This window comes from Branchiostoma floridae, chromosome 2 (genome assembly GCF_000003815.2).
Source record: "Branchiostoma floridae strain S238N-H82 chromosome 2, Bfl_VNyyK, whole genome shotgun sequence".
Classification (NCBI taxonomy): domain Eukaryota; kingdom Metazoa; phylum Chordata; class Leptocardii; order Amphioxiformes; family Branchiostomatidae; genus Branchiostoma; species Branchiostoma floridae.
Window position 1 is genome coordinate 20,613,352 of NC_049980.1, and position 16,284 is coordinate 20,629,635.

Here is a 16,284-nt window from a genome sequence, read left to right on the forward strand (position 1 = left end):
ATCGCTATGTATGTAACGGACTTTGCTATAGAAGTGGGATCACATGCACGTTTCCTAGTATCCGGGGGCGTGATATGGACCCAAGAGTTCTGTATAAGATTTTTGTCTCTTGCTGCATTGTATTGCCTGTAACATGTTGGCAAAACAGCGGGGCACGTCATTAAAAAAGTCATGCATAGAACACACAAACTTTAACAGGAAATATTATCCCGAAATTTGAGCAAAAAAAATACAAAATAAATCATGCTATGCATTTTGATGCGGAGTGTAGGTTTTACACTGCCTTACCGCGAAATGAAACTATGCAGTCCATAAGTCATTAAACGCTCGATACTTTACGTATTTGTCATTTCTGTGTTCTTCTGTAGCATAGGAGATAGAGTATATACTAAGTATTATAGGCACGGGAAGAACTAAGGTGTTAGGTAAGGTGATATGCTATTCTACAGATCCCTTTACATGCTGGAAACACGGAGAACTCTTGGCGGGGGCCTGGTCAAATTCGTCCCATGATCGTCGTGCGATCGCCATCTGAGGGCGTTCTCGGGATAGCCGTGCATGTTCCCAAGTTGATGAAATCTCCTTAATGTTCCGTACAAAATTCAGCTATCTTGTTACGGAAAATCGATCCTATCTTGGATCCTTGTCGGCGCTTTATTTAGCCTGGTAAAACGTACGACGATCGCACGACGAATGTGTCTGCGTCGTAGACGGCAGCGGGCAAACAAAATCATCACCATGACGACATGTACAGGCCGTAACTCATACGTGTTGCCATGGGGTGTGCATTTTCTCCTGCGTTGCCCGGAATTCCCTGGTCCGTAAAAAGTCTGTTTTGCGAAAGTACAAGTCTTACTTTTATATCATGTAGCCTATCCGTCGTATGTAAGGCATATGCAGTAGAAGCCGCTTAATTGCACGGTCTATTTGCCGGCGAATTTCGTGCAATTATCCGGCTGGTGCAATAATGCGAAGTCATCGGTTTGGGATTCCGTGCACTTAACAGAAGTGTGCGTTAATCCGTCGTGCAATTAACTGGCTTCTACTGTATCGTACACTCACACATTGTTATCAAATATTGAAATCGTCATTTCATACGTATTATGACGGAGGCATTACTCGCACTCTGACTGTTCATAAGTGGGAGTACAGATAACCCGATGTTGGAGCTGAGATTCCGCCTAACTGGAGGGAGGGACACCATGAGACCACTTCTGCGACATCTGGGGGAAGTCAAACAGCGTGCACGTGGGTAGGTATCGCACAAGTTGGACTGTTTCTTGAGTGCCATCTAGCAGCATGGCGCAGGACTGCATAATATCACCGGTATGTTCAAAATCTTCAGATTCCTTGGAATAACGTAACGCAGGCGGGCGTAAAGTTTTATTGTTTCTCGAGCGTCCTCTAGCAACACAGGTTATTATTACACTGCTTCGACTGACTGGTTGCATCAAGTAGTTGCATCAAAGGGTTCATGGTTTTGTTCAACATTAAGGTTTGGAAATCAATGTATACATAACAATTATCGTAATGCGCATATTTTAAAGTGTATCTCAGTGAAATCGATGACACTGTCGTATATGGCAACAATCAATTTTGTGGGGAAAATATTTTAAGTATCAAGTCACTACAATGTAATTAGTTACTACTTAGGTCCCTTAATAGACAACCCGCAACCTCCAGAATGTACAGCGATCACCCCACCCACAAGTTCTGCATGCATCAGCCAATCCCTCATTGACACTTAACGACTGAAAACGAACGATGGCTGCACCAGCCGTATTTGCACTGCCCCTGGTGGTGGGAGTGTGTCTGTGTGGGGGAGGGCAGAGTTTATGTTGCTGCACGTGGCGGGGTCAGGCTCAACCTCTCTGATAAACATCTAATGGTTGGCATAAATATGGGGAACGGCATCAAAGCTGTGATAGCACTATGTGTACGTAACACTGCTTAGACCAATTCCATTATGCTCTAAATTCTATGCGACGTTTTTCATGTATCAATTCCACATTACAGTGCCTTGTGTATTTACTACCGCATCAAAATGAAAGAAATCATTTCAGCTTTGAAGCGTCTATTTCTTGTATCTAAGAAAGGTCTTCTGTTGCAGAAGATGCCAGGGATGTATTACTCCTTTAAACGACATAACTAGATGGTGAATAATGAGCCAAATTTTGACATTTGCGGCGATCATATTTGCCTCAGTTTATTCTTTTTGTCTTCTTGAATGAATACTTCTTAAAAAGGAGCAGTATGCAAAGACAAGGATGTCCTTATTCGTTCTAGTCGCCGTCGTCTGCGAGACTGTAGTTTTTAAGGGAAGAATACACCAGGTTGATTAGTAGGTTCAAAGTTTGCAGCAGTACCAGTACCATAGTTCTCCCTAAATTCCTGCCCAGATCTCAGTGATTACACCAGATTTACCTTGGCGGAGAAGCTGTAACACAAGCTGACGTGTCTGCTGCATCATCGGGCAGCCAAGGTTAACGTGTGGGGGTCTCGCCCCGCAGTTGTCACATGTGTGGCAGGGGTCAGGTTTACACGGGGCCCGCACACGGACGTGTCTAAATAGCGCTCGGCCCGGGGGGAGGTGGGGGACGCACAGTGACGAACGTCTACATGTACCTGTGGGAGAGATAACCCGACGCCACACTGACGACAGATCAAAAACGTATTGGCCAGTATGTTGGTGCGACGGTGCGGTATTTTTATGCGACAATGAGACGATTCTATCTGATAGCGTTTTTCTCAAACTTAATTCCTACACAGTTTTGTTCATGGAAAAAAATACAAATGTATAGCTGGGAATGTTTCTTCTTCAATTTAACTTTTTTTTCAAACGCTATTTATCTTAGAGTAATACCTTCAAGAGGTGCCATGCATAGACTTGCAAGAAGTTTTCTCCATGGAAAAATATACAAATGTATAGCTTGAAAGTTTGCCTTCTTTATTTCAGCTCTTTTCTTTCAAACGCTGTTCATCCTTCAAGAAGCGTCATGCTTAGACTTGCAAAATAACGCCGTGAAACCTTTTGTAGTGCTTTATCTCAAAAGATTAACAGATTTAAGGGTCAAAGTATGAAAACAACATGTATTTCAGGCAATGATGTTTCAAAAAGCTATATTTGATAAAGGAACAAGAATAACTGCTCCGCCTTTGCCTTGGTATATGCGGTCCTATAATCATGTCACAATGGTTATAGGAGGTAACCAGGCCTTTTGTCACCATACACCCATCGAAAAGGTAGGACATTAACTCTTTATTATTTCAAGTCGAGTCACTTAAGCCTGTTTAAATGATCTCGGAAGGCTTATCGCGCATAATGGTAAAGTACGTTTCCATAATGTTTAAGAAATGAGATACAAAAATAAACTTTATCTACTCAAATTTCGCCGCATGTCCTTGAATAAGTAATCAAATTTCCTTTACCAGCAAGCAAAGGTCCACAACAGTAAATACAGTCACAAGGTAGCCTTTTCCCCTGCTATTCTGTTGTGTGACGATCGGATAGCCATAAGTTTTGTTTCATAGTAAAAAAGTTTTCTTGGCCGATAACATATGAAATATGATATCTGATAAGATACTGTAAATGCATTTAAGTTCGCGGGGATTTGATTTCGCGGTAGCGGGAAAAAGGACTTTTCGCTGTGGTTTTAATTTCGCGGTAACACCATCGCTGCAGTCTAATACTAGTACCATAATAGAAAAATGTTCGCGGTGGTTTTAAGTTCGCGGTGAAGTGGTCGCCGCGAAAACCGCGAACATTAATCCACCACGAACATTTCTGTATTTACTGATAATACGAGACAGTCCTCAAATCATCTTGTCCGTTGTAGTTTCTGTACTGTACATTGTGTACCAAATTACTACGTTGTTCCTGTGTAGAAAGGTATATCAGGTTTACGTTGACTCTGTCCAGATCATGTCGTGACACACTCACCTCCACTGGGAAGTCTGTAATGGCATATGGATATCACCTGAGTCATACCCAAAGCTAACATATTGTAAATGCCCCGTGTGTTGTGTGTCCCATCCATCCGTAAAGAATAAAGGCTTCATTTTGAGTCGATTGTGACACTGAGAGTTACTCACTAAGAACCTGGCACCCACCCCATCAAGATTGATGATGTTTGGCTAACACTGAAAATCCATGTAACATAAGAAACTGGAGCATTTCTTTAGGATCCTTGTCGACGACAGGGTGGTGGGGGAGGGCCTGGCCAGAATAAACACACGTGGCAGGAAAGTAAGAGCCAATTTCTTGGGGCTTAGACCGGGGTAGGTGGGATATGAGATAGTGATTGTGGAAGAGGGCAGGTTTGTTGTTCTTGGGCACTCTCTGCGCTAACGGGGTGTGAATCTTGTAAACATCGGTTGACATATCCAGGAGAGAGACCAAATCTACTGCGGACACCCGGGAAAACACGGATTACTCCGATTAGAAAGGGTGCTTTTGTAATCTCTAGTCCCTGACAATTTGAAGCTTTATTTTTGTTTTGTTTACCTAACGTTATACTGTACCTAAAGCGCATAACAGCTTCAGGTTCACAAGGGCTGGTACAAGAACACTAGCCTGGTATCCAGCCGTAATATAGCTCCCGAGTCTCTTCTCTCCTGCCTCTTTGCAAAGAGAAGAGAAGAGACTCGGGAGCTATATTACGGCTGGATACCAGGCTACAAGAACACTGCAGTTTTGCTGTATTAATTAAAATACTACCTTGGTCGAAATCTGATCATTTCTAGATTATCATTTTTGTTTATGTCAGCATAAACAAGATGTTATAGCGAACAGTCAACAGCTTGTTTAGTTATATTATTCGCAAATTCATATTCGTTATCTGAAATGTCAAGTTCTTCACTATGATAAGTGAAGATAATTGGAAAGGGATAAACCAGGACGGCATCTAAGTAACGTTATAAGATAATTAATTTCTTCTGCTGAATGCACAAAATAAGTCTTCATTCTATAGAGAGGGAGATGGCTTATATCTTGAATATTCTTATATAAGCAATATGTAAAATGAATGATAAAGAGATTTCATGTGTGTGTGTGTTGGTGCTATGGTCACGATTTTGAGTTGCAGGAAACTAGTGACATGCGGATTTTCGTGAATGATTAACTGATTTGCAAATATGCGACGTCATTGATGACGCTGACAACGGCGGGCTGCCCTAAGCAAGTACGTAAGAAAAGCAAGTATGAAAAATACTCTACTTTTTCTGTGTGGGACAATTTTAATTCATCATTGAAAATATAATAAATACAAAAAAGAAAGCAATATTTTGTCTGAATCACGAAGTCAATGACTTTTTTTTATTACGACAAAACCTTGAAGTCGATGTCTTTGTGCGCATGCACCTAGCCATCTGACTAGTATGGCACAAGCAACAATATGTCGTGCAAAAGTCCTGAACAAGCTGACTTTGGATTTTTTAGAAAAGCTTGGAAACATTGTTGAGAAATCACCCATGGTTTCCGCGGCAGTTTGGTCCAAAAGGTCGTTCTACAGCTTGCAGGGCGTCCATGACCATGGGGCAGTCTGTGACTTCATCGACGGGCTTCCAATCAACGGTGGGTGTTACTTTGAGCACGGCTTTGATACTTGAATTCATGTTCTGGACATGCTGTGGTCGTGATGTTTGAGTGAAAGGTTAGCTTGCTCTTGAACCAGAGAGTACGAGATGTGGGATTGGCCTCCTAGCGGCTTTTCTCATTTACAGGAGAGTTCTACACCGAGTACTACCTGGTCTCTCTTACTCCAGTACATTGCCATACAAGGGACAATAACAATTCCTACGGTGTGGTCTTACTATCTACATATGAGTAATATTTACATGCGATCCTAACGAACCAGTTACTTTGATACGTTCAACCGGTTTTTCCAGTTAGATGTTCTGCAAGTTCTTCTTGGCGCTGAGAGTCTCCCGTTTCCTGTTGGCCATACGCACCTAAAGCAGAAAAGAAAGAAAATAGATCAACAATATGATTAGATATGACTTCCATGCCGAGTAGTAAAATTAATGCCCATGAACATTTAAACATCACTAAAACCCACCAGATTTGATATCCTAGGCAGCCCCGGATTCGGCGCGGTCTCGTCCACCATGGCCAGCAGAGTTTCCTGCACAATGGTGTACGCTGACTTGAAGACATCTTCTACGGCTTTAGCGCGCACCTCAGCTTGAATCTGAAACAAAAACAAAAAAATATATTGAATTTTGTGTATCACGTTCCAGATCAAACATGAAGTTCAAAAGGATAGGATCACTAAGCAAAAATAATTGCTACATTTTGTACCTTAACATTTGTTAAGCAGTTGACCACCGGTGGGTGGTTGTGGAAGTTGTCGCCGCGTCGGAAGACCCCCGTTCTTTCCACCACGGATGCAGGACACCTCCCCTTCTTCGGTCTTTTGGCACACTCCCAGTACCTCACGTTTGTGGCCGGTCTGCTGTAAAAAAAAAAAATTAAACTTATGCCTAATTCAACCGCAAATTGAAAACGCAATTGTTGTGAATTGTGCCTTATCGAATTTGCCATTTGGAGTAGTCGATAGTAAATTACCTCCTCTTGATTGTGTACGCATAGCCTAGGTTATCCGTCAGCTTCGGGCGTCCTTTCTTCGTGCCCCTTTCGATGAACGTGAAGGTCACGTCCCTCTGCTGTCCAACCGGGAGATCGTCCTCAACGCGCACATCACGAATGGAGTCCTCCAGGGTGACATGGGGCATCAGGACCGAACCGTCTACGTGAGAACAGTCGGACACTTCGACGTTCTCCTCGGTGACGTGTTCCTCGGGGATGGTCTCGTAGGTCCCCCGTGTAGGCCGGCACCTGCTGCAGAGCCATTCTCCAAAGTCGACCTCCCCCCTGCGGATTTGCCTGTAGAAAGTCTGGGACATTCCTGCAAATACAATGTACAAATTAACGACCTTTATGGAAGTAGGTCACCCAATATAGAATTCTGACAATGAATTTCCACGTAGTGATATTTTTTCAAAGGATGATACTTACTTACTTGTTACTTGTTGATGATAAAGGCAAGCAAATATCAGTACTTACCGGAGTTACATGTCCTGTGCTGCCTCCTGTCACATCGGTCACATCGGAGTGTCTGTTGCCGTGCTCTAACAGTGCTGCCGCATACAACACATGGAGCCATGGTTGAGTCGATATGAATGAATTCCTCTGGAACTGCCCTTTTAAAGGCAATAGAAAGTTGTCTTGCATACACAAGAGTTCCGAAAGTCTTTAAACACTGTCTTTAAACACTCAAAGAACGCGACAGGCCGCCTGTGATCTTTCATAAATTGAAGGAGTTGTCTGCGCTGTCACGCGCGTCTTTATTAACGTTGAAAACCCAAGCGCAAATCTCTTTGTAGAACACGTATTCATGATGCATTGTATAACAGCAATGAAAAACCGCCTGTTATCTTTTGAAACTCATCTTCAAAAGATAAGTTGTCTAAACTGCATGATAGGCAAAGTGTAGTGCTTAGATGAATGTTTAATCGCCATGTTTTACCATTCTCAACGTATGTTCATGTACATGTATGTGTTCTTGGTGTGTTTTCTGACGCTTATCTAAAATGTAGAGGTATATACTAATACATGTATGTACATATTCTGCGATGTTTGTATAGCATGTTGCAATGTAACTTGTACAACATGTAGCATGTTGCAATGTAACTTGTACAACATGTTGTGGTGTAAATGGACCCTATATATGCCCAATATTGCTACGTTTAAGCTTATGTTGGAGCATGCAGCCGTCGTACTCATCTGGTGGTCTTTACGGCGGGGAAACAGTCCCCGTCGGCACAGTCTGTTCGCTTAAAAATCTGCAAAATTGTGGAAAAACACATCACACAAATATTACACAAACTATAACATGTTATCATTTGTGGTATACACGCATCCTTCAAATGTCCACTCTGAAGTCAAATAAATGTATATCAATAAAAAATCCCATGACGGATAAACGTCCACATAGACGGGGGAATGGCATAACTGGGAAAGGTCTAAATATCGCTGAAAAAGAGTGATGGATGTCGCTTGAAACGTCCGGTAGGAATCTCCGAATCTTATCCAGTTGTAGAGATTGAATACCCTGAAGATACATAAACTTACGTGCGTACATTAACTAATCAATGAGAAACATGTGTAGATCTAATACCTCACTCGAAAAGGTTAACATCATTTGGCAAAGATATGAGGTCGTGGAACTCTAATTAAATCATCCTGTGTCAGGATTTGCAGTTAAAGTCAGATGTTGTCATGACTTTCACGTTCTTTTCCCTCTACAATTGTCCCCTCCCACAGGTTCCACAGGTAAAGAAGGCCTACTTCGCCGTTTTCCCGACTTGGCGGGAACTCTCGAGTCTGGCCCGAGAAGGGCGGCTGAGCTCGGAATCTACTGGAGAACAGCGGGCCGCGGGACTGCTAGATCTAACCACGGAGGAGCAGACCACCCGACTCAACTCGCAGTACAGGAGAAAATTCGGGGTTCCCTTCGTACTTTGCGCCCGTCTGAACAAGAAGGACGCCGTTCTGAAAGGGTTGAAGACAAGGATCAACAGCTCTAAGGAGGAGGAAATTAAAACTGGAATAGAGGAGGCCAAAAAGATCTGCTGGCTGAGGCTGGTGGATGTTCTACAGCGAGAACAAGTGGACATCATGTCTAAACTGTGGCACTCGTAGTGATCGCCGTGACAATGTCAGCATATAACCGTGATAGAACTCCTTGGTTTCACCATAAACTTTGTCACCGCCGAAGACATTTGGAACAAATGACCACAACTCCTTATTTCACCGTAACTTTGTCACCGTTCATTCTCAAGCTGCACACATTTTTCTCTAAATTGGCATGACGAGGTAACCGAACATCGATGGTAGAAACGCCAAAGTTTGTTTGCGCAAAGTGCGGAAACCGACGCCACTAATATTTGGTGTGATTTTCAAAACAATTCCCAATTCGCTAAATACCACAAAGCGGCGTAATTTATATATTTAAGGTTATTTTGGTGGGATGGAATGTCAGACCTTGTGCAGAAACCGTTACATTTGTGTCACGACTCGACGGTTCCTGTCAGGCAGGCTTTGTTGTAAAATTTACCTGGCAGGGCAGCAGCGACAGCTCTACTGATTACCGTGACATCACCGGTCCAAGGTGCTAAATCAAGACCAGATGTTTGGGTCCAAGACAAAGTTAGGTCAAACACAATTTGGACACGACATTAATAACTGTTATGATCTCGGTACGGAACTGTGGGAAACCTTGAACGCTCAAGGTACATTGGAACACTGCGAATGAAGGCATGCTACAAGATCAGTCATAATTTGGAGCCGCTTCAGAATTCGAGTGGAAGCCATGATTATGATCCTTCATGAATTTTTGTTATTGAATGGTTGGTGACAGACGTGATAAATCGTAGGTCACACCTATGAGATGTGTTGCCGCAATCTAATACTCAATAGGAAAAAGACATTTACATACCGGACATTTCTGTATGTCTGTATCACAACTGCAAAAATTTCAATCATTGAACGATAAAGTATCATAGCATTTTCCAATTGATTATGCAAATCGTGCCCTAATTTACGTCATTTACACCAAGACATGTCCGTGCCACCATGATATTCATATGATATGATTGTAAAGATCCTATAGACGTGTTATATTTTATAAGCGTTTGTAGCACACCCAGACCCTGTTTTCAATTTCAGAGCTACCTATACTCCTCCTTTTACTAAACTTTGGTATGACGTCATGCGGACGTTAAGAGTACTGCAGCGTGAGAGAAACTAATCCTCAGAAGGCAAGTTATCAAAGTTACAGAAGTAACGTCTGTTGGGAACAGGTCAGCAGGGAAAAGATCTGTATGCTTTAATTATAAGATAGCAGAAAAACACTGTCCCAATCTTTCTAAAAATTTAACCGAAAAATTACAAAAAATTGCTGCTGTTTTCCAGAGGGAGTGAAGCGTACCAGCCATATACAGCCATATTAGGAGGTCGGCTGCTCTAAACACTGGCCTAGGGCTGGGTACCGGTACAGAAAATTCAGGTCCAGGTCCGGTTCAGGTCCAAAGGATCAGGTCCAGGTCCGGACCTGAACCTGGACCTGATTCAGTATGACTCATACCGATGGTCCATTTCACTACAAAGAAATCTGTCTGGTGGAGTATTAGACTTACACTGGCGTTTTAAAATCCTACAACGCTAACTGCACCTGTACGATTGGCTGTAAAACTTGGTAGAAATTACTATAAACTCTACTCTACTTCACTCTTGTCATTTTCTTCCAACTGCAAGCGCCAAAACGTGTGAATGCCTGATAAAATGATATGTTAATTTTCTAATCGGTCCAACATCCGGTCCACCTAATTTTTTCAGGTCCGTTTTTTCTGGACCGGTCCAATAAGAAAAACCGGTTTTGTACCGGTACGCTGTACCGATACCCAGCCCTACACTGGCCCGTCTCCAGAGACGTTTTGCTCTAACTTTCATTGCTTTTCGCCCATGGCACTGACTTTTCTTTTGTGAATATGGCTTAGGCAAAAAGCAAAATCGCCTGAGTGTGTATTTATATAATTATAAGCCAACTTTCCGCCAAACTTTATGTCATTTCGACTCTAAATCAAGACGTACTGGGTTCCACCTTGAAGAAATGTACATTTGCATTCCCCTATCCTATGCGCAAATGTGACTTATTTTACTTACACTAATTTCTTGATCTTCAGGTAAAGTGTGTTTCACCCAGCCTTGCCGTGATTGTGAAACCAGCATATTAGGCTGACACATCACAACAGCCAGAGTGAGTAATGTAGGACGTCAGCAGATGAAGGACGGGCCTGTAGGAGTGGCCTTGGACGAGCGGAGGTGTACCGTGGCGTGTGTGTCAGGGGAACACGACTCCATCCAAGAATAACAGTCTTAGAACTCACGCTCATTTTACACCCGCCCCGAGCTACGTTTGGTCTTTTAATTAGAGTCCCGAGCTGGACCCCCCTAACCTTCTGTTCTTGAAATCTTCGGACGTCCTCGTGGGTTTCCGACACGGAAAGTTCTGATATTTCACAGAAAGGCACACTCTCACGAAATCTGTGAGCAGCGCATATCGTCTTATCACGCGAATCGGAAAGACTTATTTTAGTTCTTTGAACTAATTACTGCGCCATCCTTCAGTTCTGTTCATAGAATCCGGCGCCAATAACCTTGGGCTGCCACCTGTACAAACAGCTATTATGTTCTGCCCAGCGCCGGTGGAAAGTGAGACAACTTCTTTTCAACGGCCGCCATGGCTGCTGCTGACGTAATAACGTCATGCCCTTGCTGTTAGACCTAGCCCACAGCCCCAAACGTAGAAATGCAAAAAGATAAAGACATGGCGATTATTGAAGGACATGCGGTCACCCACTCGCTAATTGCCATGTTATCCGTTGATTAAAATGATTGTGACAGAGTCAGGATCGGTCAATCTTGTTGTCCATACTTTTATTCTATGTAGCAATATGAGTATATATATTTCCACTTCAGGAGAAAGTTATTTTGGAAAGCGATGTTGCCCGGACATCTCTCCCTGCGCATGACGTGTTTCTAGAGGAATGGTCCGAGTCGTGAGCTCGCCCTGCCACGGTGTGTGTTTACACATTCTACCCCGCTATCTGTCAGCAGGTCTCTTTTCTGACCGGCTGGAGAAGTGGGGCAACATTCCCTAACGACATCTCCGCAGCGCTGGAGTCAAGGGGAAGAACTTGACTCCTCCGACAACGAGATTAGGGAGGTGCGAAGTTGATGCGGATGTTTGTTAGTTTTTAAAGCAGGGGACTTACCAGGGGTTTTGTGCACCTGCCAGTGGATACATCCTACCAGTAATAGTAGAATTTCTACTTCTGTTATAAGGGGTTCGTGTTACAATTACAAGAAGCTTTTACTGATCTTTACGTTATAGTGTGTTCTCGTTGTGGCTACTATCATACATCGAACTGATGCGATATTCTTCCTCACACACAAACAAGAACACACACGCGCCGATGGAAGTAGAGAGAGATATAACGTTACACAGTCACACACACGCACATTAAAAAAAACTTAGACACGCAGATGCACACACATGCGCGCGCACACACACACCCATATACATACATACATACGAGTACATACACACATAAAAGAGGTAAACATCACCATCAATAAACCTCCGTATCTGAGAGTTTTCCGCATTCTACACAAGAAGATGTAAGTGATAAGAATATGGTAACTATTAGAATTAAATGGGCAAGTAACTCATGAATCCCTAAAACAATTCTAAAATCTTGCAACTCACGTTTGATATTCAAGTTCAAGATCAAGAACGAATTCATTCAGATGTTACATAATAGATGGACTTGAAAATCTCTGAGTGAATTAGTAGTGAGGGTCAAGTCGTGACCAATCGGGTTATGCGGTCAGTTGCCCCGCCCTGCTCTGTCAGCGGACCATCAGGAGTTCCCAAGGATTGTACCAGAGTGTAAACATTGCCTCGACCCTCGACAACTCTTCTTGTCGGATCTGGGGCTTCGTGTACTCGAGAAGGAAACCCTGGGTAAACACGGCGGGTACAGGCCGGCTCTGGTTACCTCGGGGGATATACACACCTGCGCCCGCACCGCACGCCGCGCTACCTCCATCATCTGCGCGGGAAATGTTTGGAGTAGCGGGGCACTTTCAAACGATTAAATGTGCAGGCCGCGACACGTGCCTCGTCCGGAAACGGCGGGTCGCCGCTCGCACAGGATCTGAATGGTAAGTTAACATTCTCGTGCTATTTATACTTCCTCGCTAGTTGTATTGATGACAAGCACTCATGTAGCTGGACAATGGATACAAGTGTCGGAGAAGAATTCGAGCCGTTATGAGGTTTTGAAGATTTGGTTACAGTAGTCTGAATGGTCTGCCCTTCTTACCAATATTGTCGAATAGTTCAGGGGCTTGTGGCTTTTGCTCTCCTGTAATTGTACTTGGGGAGAATAAACTGGGTTCAGGTTGCTTATATTCTTCCTGTCGTTCCATTGGAGTGACGTAAAGGTTGGCAGAGCTACACATGTAACAACAGTCCGTCAGAAGACTGGTCAAGGTGCGCGGTGTAGGATCTTCTCTGCAGGTATGGAGTACAAGTGTGTTTACTTTTCTTTGCCTTTTTCGAAATATCAAGAAAGTTTTCTATCTGCAGTTTTAAAACACTTTCCTATAGATATTGCAGATATTATATCTATTGTCATTCGACTTGCTTGCAGCAGGGTACGTATTTTCTTACTGTATGGATCCTAAAGTTCGCTTCTTTTGAGTAATAGTTCTGGTTAACGTTGTTGAAAAAGTTTCACTTTATCATATTTTACAGTCCTTTTTTAGGCCATGTACACAAGGGAATGATTAAAGGTTCGTTGGAGTAAAAGAAAAGAAAGTGGTATTCTTCAAAACTTTGTCCTTCTTGCATCCCATACTTTAAAAATTCTTTTTAGATCTCGCTAGACTTTGCAACACCTACTAAACATATGGCGACGTTTCTTTGTTACTATGTCAAATAGCAATACAAAAAGTCTGTAAACAAGCACAAATTAAATCGTCGGAAGTAACATTTCAAATTTTGGTCTCTTATTCTTGGTCTCTTATTCATATCCTGAAAAAGTAAAAGAAGTATATGTCTAAACCGCAAACCACATTTGCGTTTGACAAAGCGTTTTATGCAATATGTGTAACATTTCTTTAGATACTCATACAACAGAAAGGGTGAGTGGCCTTTGGTCGTTGTCAAAACGTTGAAGTACAGATGCTGACTAAGCCTGGCTTGCAGGCGTACTCGGAATCTCCTAAATTTTGTCAGGAATATAATGGCTTGAATTTTTTTCTAAACACCAAATCCCAGGGGGAGGGGGTGAAATGAGTAGAGACTTAGGTCATTTCACGTTCCCCCAATCTTTGATAGAACATTTCCTTTTTCTCGTTTAGTCTAATTCAGTGTCTGAGCTGTTAATCTCAACAGAAGTTCTGCTCTGTTCATGCTGCCGAGTCCCGCTTGCGCTGTGTCTGAATAAAATATTAATAAATGCTATTTTGTAAGGCCCCTTTGCCGGACGGTAATCGCTGAGCGACCATACAGTGACCAATATTTGACTTGTGTGGCCCTCATGATGCAAGCTTTAAGTCTGATTTAAAAGACATCAAAACGCTCATATTTTGAAAAAAAAAAACTCATCTTCATCTTTGAAATTCGTTGAGTGATTTGTCAAACTCTTGGTTGCTTAGCTCCAGAACACTTTTCACCTTTACATGAACAGAACAAACAATTCTATATTTTGTTGCAGCCTTGCAGGACTTGAATTATCTAGTTGAGACATGAGCTACTAGAAGAAACACCACCGCCATGTCCACAGGGACAGTAAGCACCGACACCGTCAGCGAGTTGGGCTACATGGATACGGACACTGAGGAGGAAGCTCTCGGCTCTGAAGTCATCCTCCACCGAGAAGGTCTCCCCCACGGCCCGCTTACAAACCTTACGAGGCCGTTGCGGCGGCGGGTGCGGAGAAAAAGGCAGGCGGAATCCACGAAGTACTGTAACAAGCAGAAACCCGAACAGAGAAACGCCGCTAACGCGAGAGAAAGATCCCGAATGAGGGTTTTGAGTAAGGCGTTCTCCAAGTTGAAGACGACGTTACCCTGGGTCCCGCCAGACACCAAACTGTCCAAACTGGACACACTGCGCCTCGCCACGTCCTACATATCCCACATGCGGCAGGTCCTGGTGGGGGACAAGATGGTGGAACAGTCGCTCCATCCGCTGATGCTGGTAAGTCACTGATTGTAGCCATAACATACGGCATACACTACATTGCCATTGGATTCGATTCCCCATCTCCAACATTCGGTAAAGAAAAATTATTGAAGTACAGTGGCCATCATAAAATCATAATCATAATAATTATAACGACAGTATTTAAGTACTAACGCTGAGTTACAAAATCTGTTGAGTGGTGATTTTCATAGGCGAAGAACGATATGTTTTACTTTTTTGTGTTCTCCTTTGAATCATACTTTAACATCGCGCATCATAGACCAACACGGGTCACACAAATCCAAGTTTGGTCGTTCAACGGTCTCTCAGCGATCGCTGTGAAATGGAAAGGGGCCCTTAATAACTAAGAGTAGACCTCGTTACGTTAGACGGTCTCATGGTGTTGTTAACCGGGTCAAGACAAGCTTACAAGATTGACAAACCTTTCATGAGGACTTGGCACCTCATTACACAGAGACATGACCTTGTGACAAAACTATTTTTGCCAGCAACTGAGACAGTTGGATATAAGCCCGACTTTGCAGACTTTAAGGGATTTTCTGGTGGCCTTCCCTTCACCATAACCATTGCTTACAGGAAAAACTGTGACACGCAGGGAGACCCATGTAGGGGTACCGAAAACATCGTGGCTCTGATTTCTAGAAGAGATACGAGGAGATTCCATAGTTGAAAGAATCTAGCTAAAAAGACATTTCCATAGTTGAAAGAATGTAACTAAAAGACAAAGCAACTTGAGTTCCACGACCCTATACCTTCGCTCAATGGTTTTAACATTTACGACTGATATATTGTGTTCCCCACGCATTATGCAATAAGGTCTTCATTTACATAAATTATATCAGTTGATCATCTCCTTCACTCAAACAACAGAAGACAACCTTATCTTAGGAAAGAAGGCTATATTAGCATTTTCTGCTTATTTACAGTGTGTACCATTAGGTCCTCATTTGCATGATTCTATTCAACAATATTCACCTTCGCGTAACCAAATGTCACAAGTATGAAATTCCCGTCACGAGTTTATAAAATGTGCTCATTAATTATGCAAGTTATATTCTGATTTGAATAATCACCATCAAATTATATCACTTAGTTATTTAAGCTATGTCCATACCAAGAATCATGACGATACGGCAACCCCATCTTGAATTATTGTCTTTCAAAGTCTGAAACTAAACCGGCTCCTGCAGTAAAGCCGCTAAGGAGCCCAAGCCTACATGTAAATCCCTTACTCTCTGCCTCTATCGTAAATAACGACTATAGTATTTCCAGAACTCAAGATGTCGAAACCAGAAATTCCACTGCAGTACCGTAACAAGCCGCTGATAGTTTCAAGGTCTGAGGAGGACTACCTACATACCAAATACATGTAGCAATGTAATACACGCACACACACACACGCACACACACACACACACACACACACACAGACAGACAGACACACACA

The 16,284-nt window shown here is 42.9% G+C and overlaps 2 protein-coding genes across 4 annotated transcripts in view; one reads left to right on the forward strand and one right to left on the reverse strand.

Annotated features, from left to right (window-relative positions):
• Positions 1 to 5,300: 5,300 nt before the first annotated feature.
• On the reverse strand, positions 5,301 to 7,255 carry LOC118410022. 2 transcript variants are annotated; one of them, XM_035811477.1, is made up of 5 exons: positions 7,064 to 7,255; positions 6,566 to 6,905; positions 6,299 to 6,449; positions 6,057 to 6,188; positions 5,301 to 5,949 (listed from the first exon to the last, which is right to left on the reverse strand). In XM_035811477.1, the coding sequence occupies exons 1-5, from the start codon at positions 7,161 to 7,163 to the stop codon at positions 5,887 to 5,889; spliced, it is 786 nt and encodes a 261-aa protein (XP_035667370.1). In that variant the 5' UTR covers positions 7,164 to 7,255; the 3' UTR covers positions 5,301 to 5,886. The 2 variants fall into 2 exon arrangements, with proteins under 2 accessions (XP_035667370.1, XP_035667369.1); XM_035811476.1 differs by having other exon boundaries at positions 6,299 to 6,452; positions 7,064 to 7,249.
• Positions 7,256 to 12,285: 5,030 nt separating this feature from the next.
• Positions 12,286 to 16,284, forward strand: part of LOC118410279 (transcription factor 21-like) — a 5,606-nt gene continuing 1,607 nt past the window's right edge. Inside the window, exons 1-2 of one of the 2 annotated variants that reach the window (XM_035811839.1) lie at positions 12,286 to 13,145; positions 14,347 to 14,831. In XM_035811839.1, the coding sequence (XP_035667732.1) occupies positions 14,406 to 14,831 (426 nt within the window). In that variant the 5' untranslated portion in view covers positions 12,286 to 13,145; positions 14,347 to 14,405. The remainder of the gene's footprint in view (positions 13,146 to 14,346; positions 14,832 to 16,284) is intronic. The other variant, XM_035811840.1, reaches the window with a different exon arrangement.